Raw genomic sequence first — 12,796 nt, 5'->3', positions numbered from 1 at the left:
CAGATATCTTCCTTTGTTTCAGCCAATCATATGAGCGCACCCCACGTGGGGGACGCACGTGGGGTGCCTCCCCCACGTGAAACTTGTGAAACTTGTGAAACTTGTCATTTTTGAAACAGTGTATGCATTTGCGGATCGGTGTGTGCATTTGTGAATTTTGTCCTGTGCATTTGTGAAACGGTGTGTGTGCATTTGCGAATTATGAGACTGTTCTAGCTACATACAGAGCCATTTGGTGGAGAAAGGGGTACCAGACGTTAATTACAGGACACGCTTCAGTTCAACAGGTGTTTCCATATTTTCTTTATTATTTATTTTGTCCAGGTACACGTTGTGGTGTGACGCCCTGTTTTGTCATGGACACTGAAGACGGTCGGGCGAACACATTCAAGGAGAGGAGGAGTCTCTTCCCCTCCCTTCTCCTTTTTGACCCTCGTTCTTTTCAGCAAGGCGGGTGTAGACCCCTTGACCCTCGTAGGTTCAGTTCTAGGTCCTTTCTGGGGTTTCGGAGGCCGAATGTGAGACTGGCAACTGATCCAACAGCAGTATTATCAACCAGTCGCATCGTTTAATCTGCTGGATTCATCTAAAGTAAATAATAATAAACATTTTGTCTGTTTAAATCCGTCACTAAAACATTTTCTCCAATGTCTTCCACTTTTGTTCTGATGAGTTACAAAACAGAAGAAGAAGAGCAGAATGAGCAGTTTTAGCCAATCAAAGCACTTTATTGCACTGTATAGTGTGACGGGGAGCCAGGAGCAGGCTCTTATAAAAGTGTCATTTCATCTTTTCATCATCATGTGTACAAAACAGGTCACACACACACTTGTACCGTACAAAATCAACACTATTTACATACAATACACACACATACACACGCACATTCACTCGCTCAGGGGATGAGACTGCTCAGGTAACCAAACAAGCGTGAAGCAACTTCTGAGATACATAACGTTTGTTTTTTTTTTCTTTAGTTTTTTTCTTTTTTGGCTCACAAGGAGAAAAACGATGACGTGAAACGAAGAGATGGGAGGATGAGACGCATGGAGAACCCACGGGCATGTAAACCTGCAAGCAAGGACGGGTGGGATCCTGCAGCATCAGCGACGCTGCGACCGCTTTCACACTAAACGATCCTGGGATAGATCTGTTAAAACTCTTCATAAAACTCTTTTTACTATCTCTGTTAAAATCTGATATATCCTCGCTTCACTCGAGGGAAGGATTCTTCTTTTCATTTTTTCAGATGAGTTTTATAATTTTCTTTGCGATGAAGTTTGATGAGCGACGGTCTTTTTATCCTATCACCATGACGACAACAGTTTTCCATCGTCCATGACGACGGTAACAGGATGGAGTTCCACCAGGACGCATGCGCGGCAGCAGCGGCTCCAGTCGCGGGTCCAGGTGGGATCTAGTGACCTCTAGTGACCCCTGCAGCATCTGCGAGCTGCACATCTGGATCAGAGGGAAGACTGGGAGGATGACGCGGGGACGAGTCCTGGCGGCGGTAGAGAACATCCTTCTGGGGATTATTGCTACAGCAGGAGCTTTTTTCTTTAACGTAAACTTGATCCGGAGCTGCCTTCGTCCCGACAGCTTCCAGATGTTTCTGCAGGGACTTGATGACGGCGCCGTGTCGTTCCAGGTCTCTTTGGTTCGTTAAACAAAAGGAAAAGACGTTTCACATTATCTGGCTGATGTATTCTGAGTCGTGTTCGGCGTGACCCGACAAATAAAACGGATGAGGGTTGAACTCGCTCCGATTGGGCGGCGGGTCACTTCTAAAACATCTGGAGGCGGTTTCCCTCCAACTCCACGTAAAGAACCACAGTAATGCTCTCTTCTATTCACACAGTGCACTTTGCTGGCGGAGCCGCTTCGGGACGTCGGACACGTCAGAGACAAGGGGCGGGGCTTCCTTTCGTCTTCTGGGGATAAAATCTGCACCTGAAAGCGAACCGACGTCCCCGTCACACATCGACACAGACGGATGAACACACACACACACGCACACACACTCGGGTGCGGGTGGAGAGAGCTGCATATAGGGGCTACTACACCTCATCGTGATCTCGGTTCCTCTCCATATAGATTATTATGTCTATTTACAGTATTTATATTTGTACAGGGATCTGGACGCCGCCGCTCGCCGTGGCGTGTTTCCACGGATCTGGGAATCCTCCAACCGGCGGTCTCCGGGCGTCCCCTCTCTGCTCAGACCTCTGAAGGGCGGCGGGTTGCCATGGCGAGCTCCCGGCGGCGGCTCCGAGCAGTCGGCACGACATGACTCCGAAGAAAAGGGACGACTCTAACACCGTATGCAGGTTCAGGAATACAGCACATGGTTCTGGGGAATGAAAGAACGACGACGGCGATGTGGCTCCCTCCCTCGCGCTGGTGCACGCCCGCGCCGGTGCACGCCCGCGGGCCCGGCTACATGTTGTAGGCCACGTAGATGGGGTCCAGCTGGTCCTGCAGGAAGCCGTCGCGCAGGTGCATGCGTTGCTTCTCGCCGCGGGAGTTGATGGGGATGACGCCGATGTCCGTCACCACGACGACGCCCACGATCAGGTAGTGCTCCTCCAGCACGGCCTTGGTCACCATGGGAACCAGGTCCAGGGCCTCCTGCTCGGAGCCCTCCAGCTCCACCACCACCACCAGCAGGTTGGTCCACGTGAAGACGGCGCTGGGGGAGACACGGACGACAAACGTCAGTCTGTCTCTCTGTCTGTCTATCATGATATCTATCTATGCTTCTCTCCATCCATCCATCTATGCTTCTATGAGCTCAAATTAATGCCATAACTATTTTGTTTCTGTAAATAAACTTTGTACTTGCAAAAAATATTTGTACTTGTAGATACAAAGCTACAAACTTGTTTACAAAAGCTACACAAAGCTACAAACTTTTTAACAAAAGCTACAAACTTTTTTTCAAAAGCGGCGACGCCTACTGACGTCGCCGCCATATTGGATGTGGCAAGACTGGGCTGCAAACTAATTAATACATTTTATTTCATTTCATTCTAATTTCATAAAGCGCCTTTCTACAAAGAAATGTACGTTTTACGTCTCATTTATTCATTCACACACGCACTAATATACTTGGGAAACAGTTAGGCACCAAATATAATATATTACATTTTCTCAGACGGCAAAAATAAGAACTTTATTGATCCCACATAGGAGTAATTCATGTTATATCAGCTATAGAGAACAAGGTAGTGCCGAAAAACAATATTTGTATCTACAAGTACAAATATTTTTTGCACACGCACAAAATATTTCTACAAGTACAAAGTTTATTTACAGAGACAAAATAGTTATGGCATTAATTTGAGCCCATATGCTTCTATCTATCTATCCATCCATCCATCCATCCATCCATCCATCCATCCATCCATCCATCCATCCATCCATCCATCCATCCATCCATCCATCCATCCATCCATCCATCCATCCATCCATCACTACTCATGGTCCACCTAGACTCAGATTTCTCCTTGTTTTTTTGTTTCAAGAAAGGGTTTAAATGTGAACGAATGTGGATAAAAGTGTGTTTTCTTTCGTGTTATGTTCATCAGTAATATCTGACTTCTCTCCCCTGCCGTTGCCGCGGTTACCCACCACTCCATGATGCTCTTGTGCGCCCGGATGACGGAGGTCTCGATGTCGATGGGGTGGTACCTCATCCCCCGCAGCTCCATGGCCTCCTCCAGGGCCCCCACCACGAACAGGGCGTCGTGCCGCTCTGCTCACACACACACACACACACACAGTCAGCATCGCCATGGCGACCAGGGGCCGGATTCACAAAACATTCTTAAGAAAAAAAATCTTCTTAAGTGTTTTTTTTTGCATTTTTTCCTTAAGTTCAGTCTTAAGAAGAAAAAAGAGAAGAAGTCATATTCTCCAAAAAAGTTCTTAAGTATTTTCTCAACTTTCTTCTTAAGTTTCTTCTTAAGAAAAAACTTAAGAATAAATGGTATTCTTGAAATAAAAGTTCTCAAATTTGTTCTTGACTTTTTTCTTAACTTTAAGACAACCTTGATCTGTCTTAAAATTTCTTCTGTGAAAAGGTAATACTCTAATATCACCCTTTTCAACACATTTAGTGATGCATCGGTGTAGTAGTGTCTCGCTTCAGGTGCATCGACTGAATATAATAAAATTATTAATAATAATAATAATAATAATAATAATAATACTATAATTCTGGGATACTTGGCTGCACACTGCTGTGTGAACGGTCTGCTGGAGCGGCGTACTGAATCGTTCATTTAGTATGGAGTATACAGTACATACTGATGCAGTATGCAGCATGTAGTACTTAGTATGCCATTTCGGATACAGCCATATTTTAAGAAGTTCTTAAGTAGGAAAAATAAGAAATTCGTAAGAAATGACAGTTCTTAAGATGGTTCTTAAGAAAATAAGGAATTGCACTTAAGAACTTTCTTATGAACTTCTTAATTTTAGATCTTAAGACATTTCTTAAGCTCGTTCTTAAGAACATATTGGTGAATCCGGCCCCAGGTGAGACCTGCCGGGGAGGAGGGAGAGCTCACCTCCGTTGGCGTCGGTGAGCTCGGTGCGGCGCAGGAAGCCCAGGTATCCGGTCCGGGCCCAGACCGTCTGGGTGTCCCCGAAGCTGAGGCGGGAGCTGAAGTGGTCCGACTGCAGCACCTCCTCGCCGTAGCCGCTGTAGTAGCCGCTGCCGTTGTGGGCGCTGTGCACCCAGATCTGACCCAACACACTCACGTTACTAATGTGAACCGGAAGATTTATCAAATGTGAAGATATGAGATGAAGAGGGATTAAACTCAGGAGCAGGAGAAGGTTTAGGCGGAGGAGGAGAAAACGTCCACCGACCTCTCCGAGATGCGAGTCTCCCAGCGGTCCTTTGGTCTCCGGGTTGGCGATGATGATGCGAACTCCGGGCAGGATCTGGAGAAAGCGTTTCCATGGTTACTGCTTCAATCTGAGCCATTTGATTACATGATCAAATCTCCATAAACTGACACCAAAATAATACTAATAATAATAATAATACTACTAGTACTACTACTACTACTAATACTAATAATAATAATAATAATAATAATAATAAATACAATATTTAAAATATTATTTAAAATAATGTATATTTTATTAATAAAATATTTTAATAAATTTAATAAATAATGTATTTCATAAAATACATAAACTGGCTCAAATCTAACTGATCTGAAGACACACCTTTTATTATTTTTATGTATTTATTATATATATATATATATATATATATATGTAAAAATATACATACATACTGTATATATATATTTTATATATATATATATATATATATATATATATATATATATATATATATATATATATATATATATATATATATATATATATATATATATATATATATATATATATATATATATATATATATATATATATATATATATAAATGATACATTTGTCCAGTACAGTAAATGTATTATATGTTTAATAAAACAGAACCAAACGGTCCGGGTCCAACTAAAACCTGGTCTGGTGTTTGATAGTCATGAAGCGACTGATGGACCTGAGAGGTTTTATTTCTCACTCCTCCCACGTGCGGTGAGTCAGAAAACACCAGTGTTGCCGATCAATGACCGGCCCGAAACACGGCGCCCCGTCTCCGTCGGCGAGGGGGAAGATCAACTCATCAACACGAAACGATCCACATCTTAAGTGCCTTCGTGCTTCTCACCATCAAAGAGCAATTATTTCAGCTTTTGTAGACTCATAAAAACGTTGTGATTTGCTGTCACTTGGTGTAAATGTTCCTCTGGAACCGGACTGGCAGTACCGGTTTGTGCCACTACAGGCCGACCCCTGATCTTTGTTGCTCAGCTGAATCAAAACTCCTTTTCAGGGTGTGAACAGTGAAACTTTAAACGGAGAACCGCCTCCACCCTCCTCCTCCCGGCCTGATCCTCATCAGAAACGCAAGACTCAATCAGCCGGAGCCAGTTGCCGTGGTTACCAGTCTGTGCTTGCCCATCCGCCCACTGCGTGGAAAGGTCTGAGGCACAGTGGGGGGTCGATGTGGACGAGCGCGGGATGATCGACCTCCAACAGGACCGGTGGAAACCCCCGTTCACCCGTCCGTTCTGCAGCCTCCCGGAGAGCAGCGGAGGCAGAGCCGACATTCACGCCGCGGTCGTCTCGTCTCCTGCGGCCGACGGCAGCGTGAGGACGAACACGTGAAGGCTGACTCAACCCTCCGTCTGCTCTGACTCACTGGACGTGGGAGGACTCACGCCGACAGCAGCAGAAATAGTTCTCTCTATCTGAACATGACGGCTCCGCGCACGTGTCGCTTCCTCCGAGCATCAGGTTCAGGGTCTGAACTGCCAGCCCTCCCCGGACAGACATCCAGCCCATCACCTGAGTAGACTGGTGGTTTATGAAGTTCAACTCCTGCAGGTATTCACAACTCTTGATGGAAACCTACTTGAAAGATCTTTCTCCAGATTCAGTGAACTGGAGAAGGTCGGAGTAATGAGTAAAATCGGAGAATGTCTGAGTAAAATGATCAGATCTCTTCCATGTCATGTTTCATGAGGGGTCTAAGCCTAGATGGTTAACAAGTGCACACTAGTGTTGTTTCTGTCAGTCGGTTTCAATTTTAGTTTTACTTGTCTTTGGGTCAAGCTATCATTTTAGTTTTTATTAGTTTTAGTCACGTTCATTCTCCTTTTAGTCGTGTCAAGTTTCAGTCGACTAAAAGTCTGAGCATTTTAGTCTTATTTTAGTCAAAGATTGTATTCAGCCAAACCCTTTTTACAATTCAAACAAGGTTATCTTATTATAATATCATTGTTACCTTATAGACTCAAGAATACATTCATTCCAGATACAGAAGACTCTAATTTGAGTTTACAACATATTTATTTTTATGCATTTCTCCCCGTCTTTTTCTTTTTCCACGACACATTGGGTTTTCTTTTCCACGTCTATGTAGGAAAGTGCATCCAAAGATGGATCTTCTTCCTCTTCTTCTCCAGCCCCAGAGCAGATCCCCACGTTTCTCTATGTAACTTTGTTTTTAATCTACGTGAACCTAGAGCTCTGCGTAAACGGCATCAGCCTCTAACTCTGCAGCTGCATCTTCTGGATCTGATTCCCCGCTGCAGCGACTGGGATTGAGGACTAACGTCACCCAGTAGAACTAAACCAGAGAAACTACTGAAGACATGGACATTAAGGATCTTTGTTGGAACATTTCGTCTCGTTTCGTTTCGGCACCTTTTAGAAGAGTTTTTATTTTGTAATCTACATTTTAGTCTCGTTTTTATTCGTCTACGATATTGCATTATATATTTAATTATCGTTATTCTCACATGACCTGCATTTTTGTTGTGTTTGTGTTTGTCGTCTCGTTTTCCTCAAGTACGTTGACGACGATATTTAGTCATACTTTTCGTTGACGAAAGCAACTTTTGTGTACACTCGTACTTGCAGTTTATCCTGGATAAATGATGGGAAAGGTGTCAGAACAAGATGTGTATAGGTGCAGACCCTGATGCACAAGAAAATGAATTCTAGAGAGGATGCAACATCTGGAGAGCTCCATCCCAGATGTTTAAGAGGTTCCTGATGTCTTCTACGTAGAACAGATGGGATGTTTGAGATTCAAGATTCTTGGAGTCAGAGCAGAAATCCTCATCCATGCCGTTGGCGACTCATTCAGCTCAGGATGTAACTTGGAACGCGTGATGCAACATCTAATAAACTAGTTAACAAGGTTAAGACCGAAGGCTCTGGCTCTGGCTCTTTTCTTTGACTTTCTTTAACAATCCTCCAGGGCTCGTGCACGGTCTGGTTGCAGCTTCCAGCCGTCAAACCACCTGATCTGAACGCAACATGTGGAGGAGTCGAAGCGTTTCTACGTGTCCAGGCGAGATCTAAAAATAAAGTCCCTCTGTTCCCTCCTGCTCTACTTCTCACAGCCGGCCCTTGTTTGTGTCTGCAGCCGTCTCTGATGCTGACGGGGCCTGAAGGTCCTCACAGTCCGATAGTTGAGCTTTTCATAAATGCATTGATGTGATTTTGTGACTCCGCCCCCACAGACGGGTGATTTTCACATGAATCTCTTCCTCACGTGTGGGGAGGAGGTGAAGAGGAGGATAACAGCGGGACAGACGGTGATGTGAGGCGAGAGGCGCTCACCTTGCCAGACTCCATCAGCGGCAGGCTGTGAGGAGATCCTCGCTCCACCAGGCGAACCCTGTCAGACACAAACGTTACACCTGAGACGGGTGCAGCGAGGGGGGAAACGGGGGGTGACAGGACCCGACGCGGCCGCCGTACCTGTCGTGACGCAGCGCCCTCATGTCCACGTACACGGTGGTGGGGTCCGGTCCCGAAGTGCCCTGGAGGGAGGGAGGGAGGACGGGATCAGAACCGAGCAACTCCCAATCAATTTCAATCAATTTCTGTCTGGTTGAACACAACTAACCCCTGTTATGCAGCAAGAGCCTGCACTTTCATTTAATCCGTAAGAAAGAGTTTAAACACCATTAATGTGCTTACAAACCGCTACAAAGACATTTAACCTGCCGATATGTCTAATATAAGTTTAGTGTCCGTGTTTCTGGAGCTTCAACATCAGGAAACGTCTCAACATCTGCTTCTCCGTCAGATCTCACATCTGGAATAAATCTCAACCTTAAACCTCTGAGGATGTTCTTTCAGAGTTGTACGTCTCTGTTTTAAGGTGTTTGGGAGTAAATCAGGGGATAAAACTCACCTCACCAGCTCCTAACATGAACATCTCATGAACATGTTGTACCGCGTCTTTACTGACTGTTTAAAAATTAAACTACAATGCAGAATTTGGAAAGTAAATCTGTATCATCGGATTCTGAAAGAAATAGGTGATTGATTTTCAAGCACTGAATATTTATGCACGGAAATGATGTATCTGAATGTTTTTCAACGTTAAAAAATTCAACCTCAAAAAATTAAAAATGATACGGCAAAAGAATTTAAAGGCAAAAAAATTCAACCTCAAAGAATTTAACGGCAAAGTTCAACTTCAACTTGTCGGCTGCCATGGTGACCAGATTTTAGCCGTGTCCAATAATAATGGGGCTTTGGTGTCTTTTAACTCTTCTTTATGCCGTCAGTTAGGGATGGGCGGTATGGACTAAAACATTTATCACCATAATTTCTGGCATTTATCCCGATAACGATAAAAATTACGATAAAAAAAATACCAATTCAGCTCCACCTTTTTAACTATAAATCTATCACCACATTCAGTCTTTGGAGCCAAAACACTGCTCTAAAAGATACTAAATACTACTAAATTACATTGAATTGATAAAAAACAATTAAATGAGTCCACCTGTACTGCAAAACTGGAATGACTCAGATCCGCCATGTTTGTTACACAAAAACCTCATCAACGGGAATTTATCTTTCTTTCTTTCTTTCTTTCTTTCTTTCTTTCTTTCTTTCTTTCTTTCTTTCTTTCTTTCTTTCTTTCTTTCTTTCTTTCTTTCTTTCTTTCTTTCTTTCTTTCTTTCTTTCTTTCTTTCAGGCTCATATCTTTCTTTATTTCTTTCTTTCTGGCTCATTTATTTCCTTCCTTCCTTCCTTCCTTCCTTCCTTCACGTATGTTGTGCGTCTTAAAGCCCAGCTTGTGGTTCCTACCTGCAGGCAGATGGCCAGGTTGACCCTGCAGCCGAAGGCCGTGCTGACGGAGCGCGGGTGGAGGCCCAGGTCTTTGAAGAGCTTGGAGAAGGAGTGTGTGAGGGACATCCTGGGCCGCTCCTCCGCCACCACCACGCAGGCCCGGACCCGGGACAGGTCCAGACCCCGGGCCTGCAGGGAAGACACTCATTTTTACACATTCCTACACCCCTTCCCGTCCCGTCCATACAATGTGGGTCACGTCCCTCCTCCTGTCAGTATATTTCAGTCTCCACGGAGACGGAAGACGGATAATCACTAAAATGAGCTCAGTGGCTCCGTCAGTGACCAATCAGAGAGGTTTGTGCCTGCAGCTCGGCCCGCGGGCCGGGCAGATGGAGTCGGGTTGGAAGCAATTCCTGATAATCATTTTACTGAAACATCTAAGTCAGGGTGTCTACAGGTTGGACCAAATTCAATTTAAGACTTTTAATAACCGTTTTCAAGCAAACTTCAAGATAAGATAAGATAAGATAAGATAATCCTTTATTAGTCCCACAGCGGGGAAATTTGCAAAGACCAAAGACCAAAAAGATAAGTCACTAAGAAATCCAGAGCTGAGGTCGAGGTTGCCATATCTGAGAGAATTTTACATTATATATGTTAAAACATTCGTTATAAATTTCAATTCATAAGCAAATGAAGCCAAAAAAAGTTCAGGTTCCAAACAAAGATTAAAAATAAATTGAGTAGATTAAAGCAAATAAAATATCATAATAATTTCTCCTGAATATTTAGTAAAAACCAGGAAAAGCAGCCCAAATATATATTTTTCTGAAACTTGCCAAATCTGGCAACAGAGATTTAGGTGATTCTCCTCAAAACAATTAAATAAATGTTTTAATGATGACTGGATAAATTCCCTCTAAAATGAAGACCCTTGGATTGAGATTTAAGACAAATTAAGACATTTAAAGGCCATATTTTAGCAAAAATGGACCCGTGGCCGCACTGTACATGTAAGTGCTGAAGTGGAGGTAGAAAGTTTCCCAGTGTGGCGTTCTGACCTTCAGCGCCTCGGTCTGCAGGCCCAGCCCTTTGGTGCACAGCTCCATGACGCTGTAGGAGCAGAAGGTGTCTCGCACCCTCAGCTGGCTGACGGCCAGCAGCCACAGGGCCGGGTTGGTCTCCAGCTCCACCGGCGGGATCAGGATGGACTGGTGGCCCGAGTAAACGCTGCACACACACACACACACAGAGCCTTTCATGCATCCGCAGCTCAAGACAGGTTTAAAAACAGAAGAGAAAGTCAGCACACTGTTAACAAAACAGACATGATAGGGTTTCAAAGGAGCTTCAGCATCAGCAACATCTGCTTCTCAGTCAGATCTCACATCTGGAATAAATTTCCACCATAAACCTCTGACGAGGTTCTTTCAGAGTCGTACGTCTCTGTTTAAAGGTGATTAAATCAGGGGAAAAAACTCACCTCACCAGCTCCTAACATGAACATCTCATGAACATGTTGTACCGCGTCTTTACTGATTGTTTAAAAACTAATCTGAAATGCAGAAATCGAAAAGTATGGATGTAAATCTGTGTCATCGGATTTTGAAAGAAAAAAGTGATTGAATTTCAAGCTCTGAATATTTATGCATTGAAATAATGTATCTGAATGTTTTTCGATGTTAAAAATTCAACCTTAAATTTGCAAAAACTGCAAAAAAATTCAATGGCAAAAAATTCAACCTACAGAAAAATCCAACCTCAAGATATTAAATGGCAAAAAATGTAACAGCAAAATATTAAAGGGCTAAAAAATTAAAGGGCAAAAAATAAAATGGCAAAAAAATTCAACCTCAACAACAGGGGGGTTTGTGTCTGTAAGATTCAGTAACAGACAGCGCCACCTCACTTTCTTGGGAGAAGTCAACTCTTCCAAGGACAAGATCTTTGTTTATTGGTTTTTTGATTTATTGTCGTGAACTTCAACATCTTGATCGACTGGATGAGGTTTTTACAGATCCATAAAAGCTGGGAGACCGACCTGCAGAGGCACCAGAGGACGAAGCCGAGGCCGCAGTACGGGTCCAGACAGATGGCCACCTCCCTGGACGGGTACAGCTCACACTGCAGCTTCACCGAGCGACAGAAGGCCCCCACTGCATTGTGGGACATCTGGAGAGAGGGGGAGGAGAGGAAGACTGACAGTTAATGATGGAGCTCACATGACGAGGGACGCAGGAGACGGCGGTGGTCCAACGCCGAGCTGACCTGAACTCCGGCCAACATGCCGGTGGTCGACACGCTGAAGTCCAGGTAGGCCAGGCCGTCGGGGTTGCTGGGCTTGTAGAGCGCCGGCGGCTTCTTCTTGGGCAGGTCATCTGGAGCACAGACACACACACGTATTTATCTCATCATCGCAGAGGTCAGGGCCTCCGCGTTACCCCACGGAGACTCCGCGGCCGCTTCAGGGGAGATTAGGATTTCCTGATACCACGAGAGCAATGCGTATGGTAGAATATTTTTTTGTCCACCAGAAAAACAATGTTTGACCCGGCCTTTATTTGGGATGTTTAATACAAAAATACACCTGTAAAGTTGCTTTCATCAACGAAAATTATGACTAAATATCATCGTCAACGAACCTTCATCTCCTGAGGAAAACAAGACGAGACGCAACGAAAATGCTGGTCATGTGACGATAACGATAATTAAATATATAATGCAATATCGCAGAGCTCTAGGTTCACGTCAATTAAAAACAAAGTTACATAGAGAAACGCAGGGATCTTCTCTGGGGCTGGGAGAAGAAGGAGAGAGCATCTTTGGATACACTTTCCTACATAGACGTGGAAAAGAAATCCCAAAGTGTTGCACGGAAAAGAAAAAGATGGGGAGAAATGCGGAAAAAGAAATATATTGTAACTCAAATTAGAGTCTTCTGTATCTGGAATGAATGTATTCTTGAGTCTATAAGGTAACTATATATAATAATAATATAATAATAAGATAAACTTGTTGGAATTGTAAAATGGGTTTGGCTAAATACAATCTTTGACTAAAACTAAACTAAAATGGTCCTGGACAATTCTGACTAAAATAAGACTAA

At 43.8% G+C, this 12,796-nt stretch overlaps 1 protein-coding gene across 5 annotated transcripts in view; it reads right to left on the bottom strand.

Moving 5' to 3' along the window:
• Window positions 1-305: 305 nt before the first annotated feature.
• Window positions 306-12,796, bottom strand: part of LOC133422972 (disco-interacting protein 2 homolog C-like) — a 76,198-nt gene continuing 63,707 nt past the window's right edge. For all 5 annotated transcript variants that reach the window (XM_061713040.1, XM_061713044.1, XM_061713042.1 and 2 more), the window contains 10 exons: window positions 11,959-12,068; window positions 11,732-11,862; window positions 10,752-10,920; window positions 9,706-9,876; window positions 8,359-8,420; window positions 8,218-8,275; window positions 4,879-4,953; window positions 4,575-4,749; window positions 3,634-3,757; window positions 306-2,692 (listed from right to left, as the gene is read on the bottom strand). In XM_061713040.1, coding sequence (XP_061569024.1) covers window positions 2,440-2,692; window positions 3,634-3,757; window positions 4,575-4,749; window positions 4,879-4,953; window positions 8,218-8,275; window positions 8,359-8,420; window positions 9,706-9,876; window positions 10,752-10,920; window positions 11,732-11,862; window positions 11,959-12,068 — 1,328 coding nt within the window. In that variant the 3' untranslated portion in view covers window positions 306-2,439. The remainder of the gene's footprint in view (window positions 2,693-3,633; window positions 3,758-4,574; window positions 4,750-4,878; window positions 4,954-8,217; window positions 8,276-8,358; window positions 8,421-9,705; window positions 9,877-10,751; window positions 10,921-11,731; window positions 11,863-11,958; window positions 12,069-12,796) is intronic.

The sequence above is a fragment of the Cololabis saira genome, chromosome 22, assembly GCF_033807715.1.
Source record: "Cololabis saira isolate AMF1-May2022 chromosome 22, fColSai1.1, whole genome shotgun sequence".
In the NCBI taxonomy this organism is placed as follows: Eukaryota; Metazoa; Chordata; class Actinopteri; order Beloniformes; family Belonidae; genus Cololabis; species Cololabis saira.
Note: the sequence above shows the minus strand (reverse complement) of the source record. Positions and strands in the feature narration are given on the sequence as shown.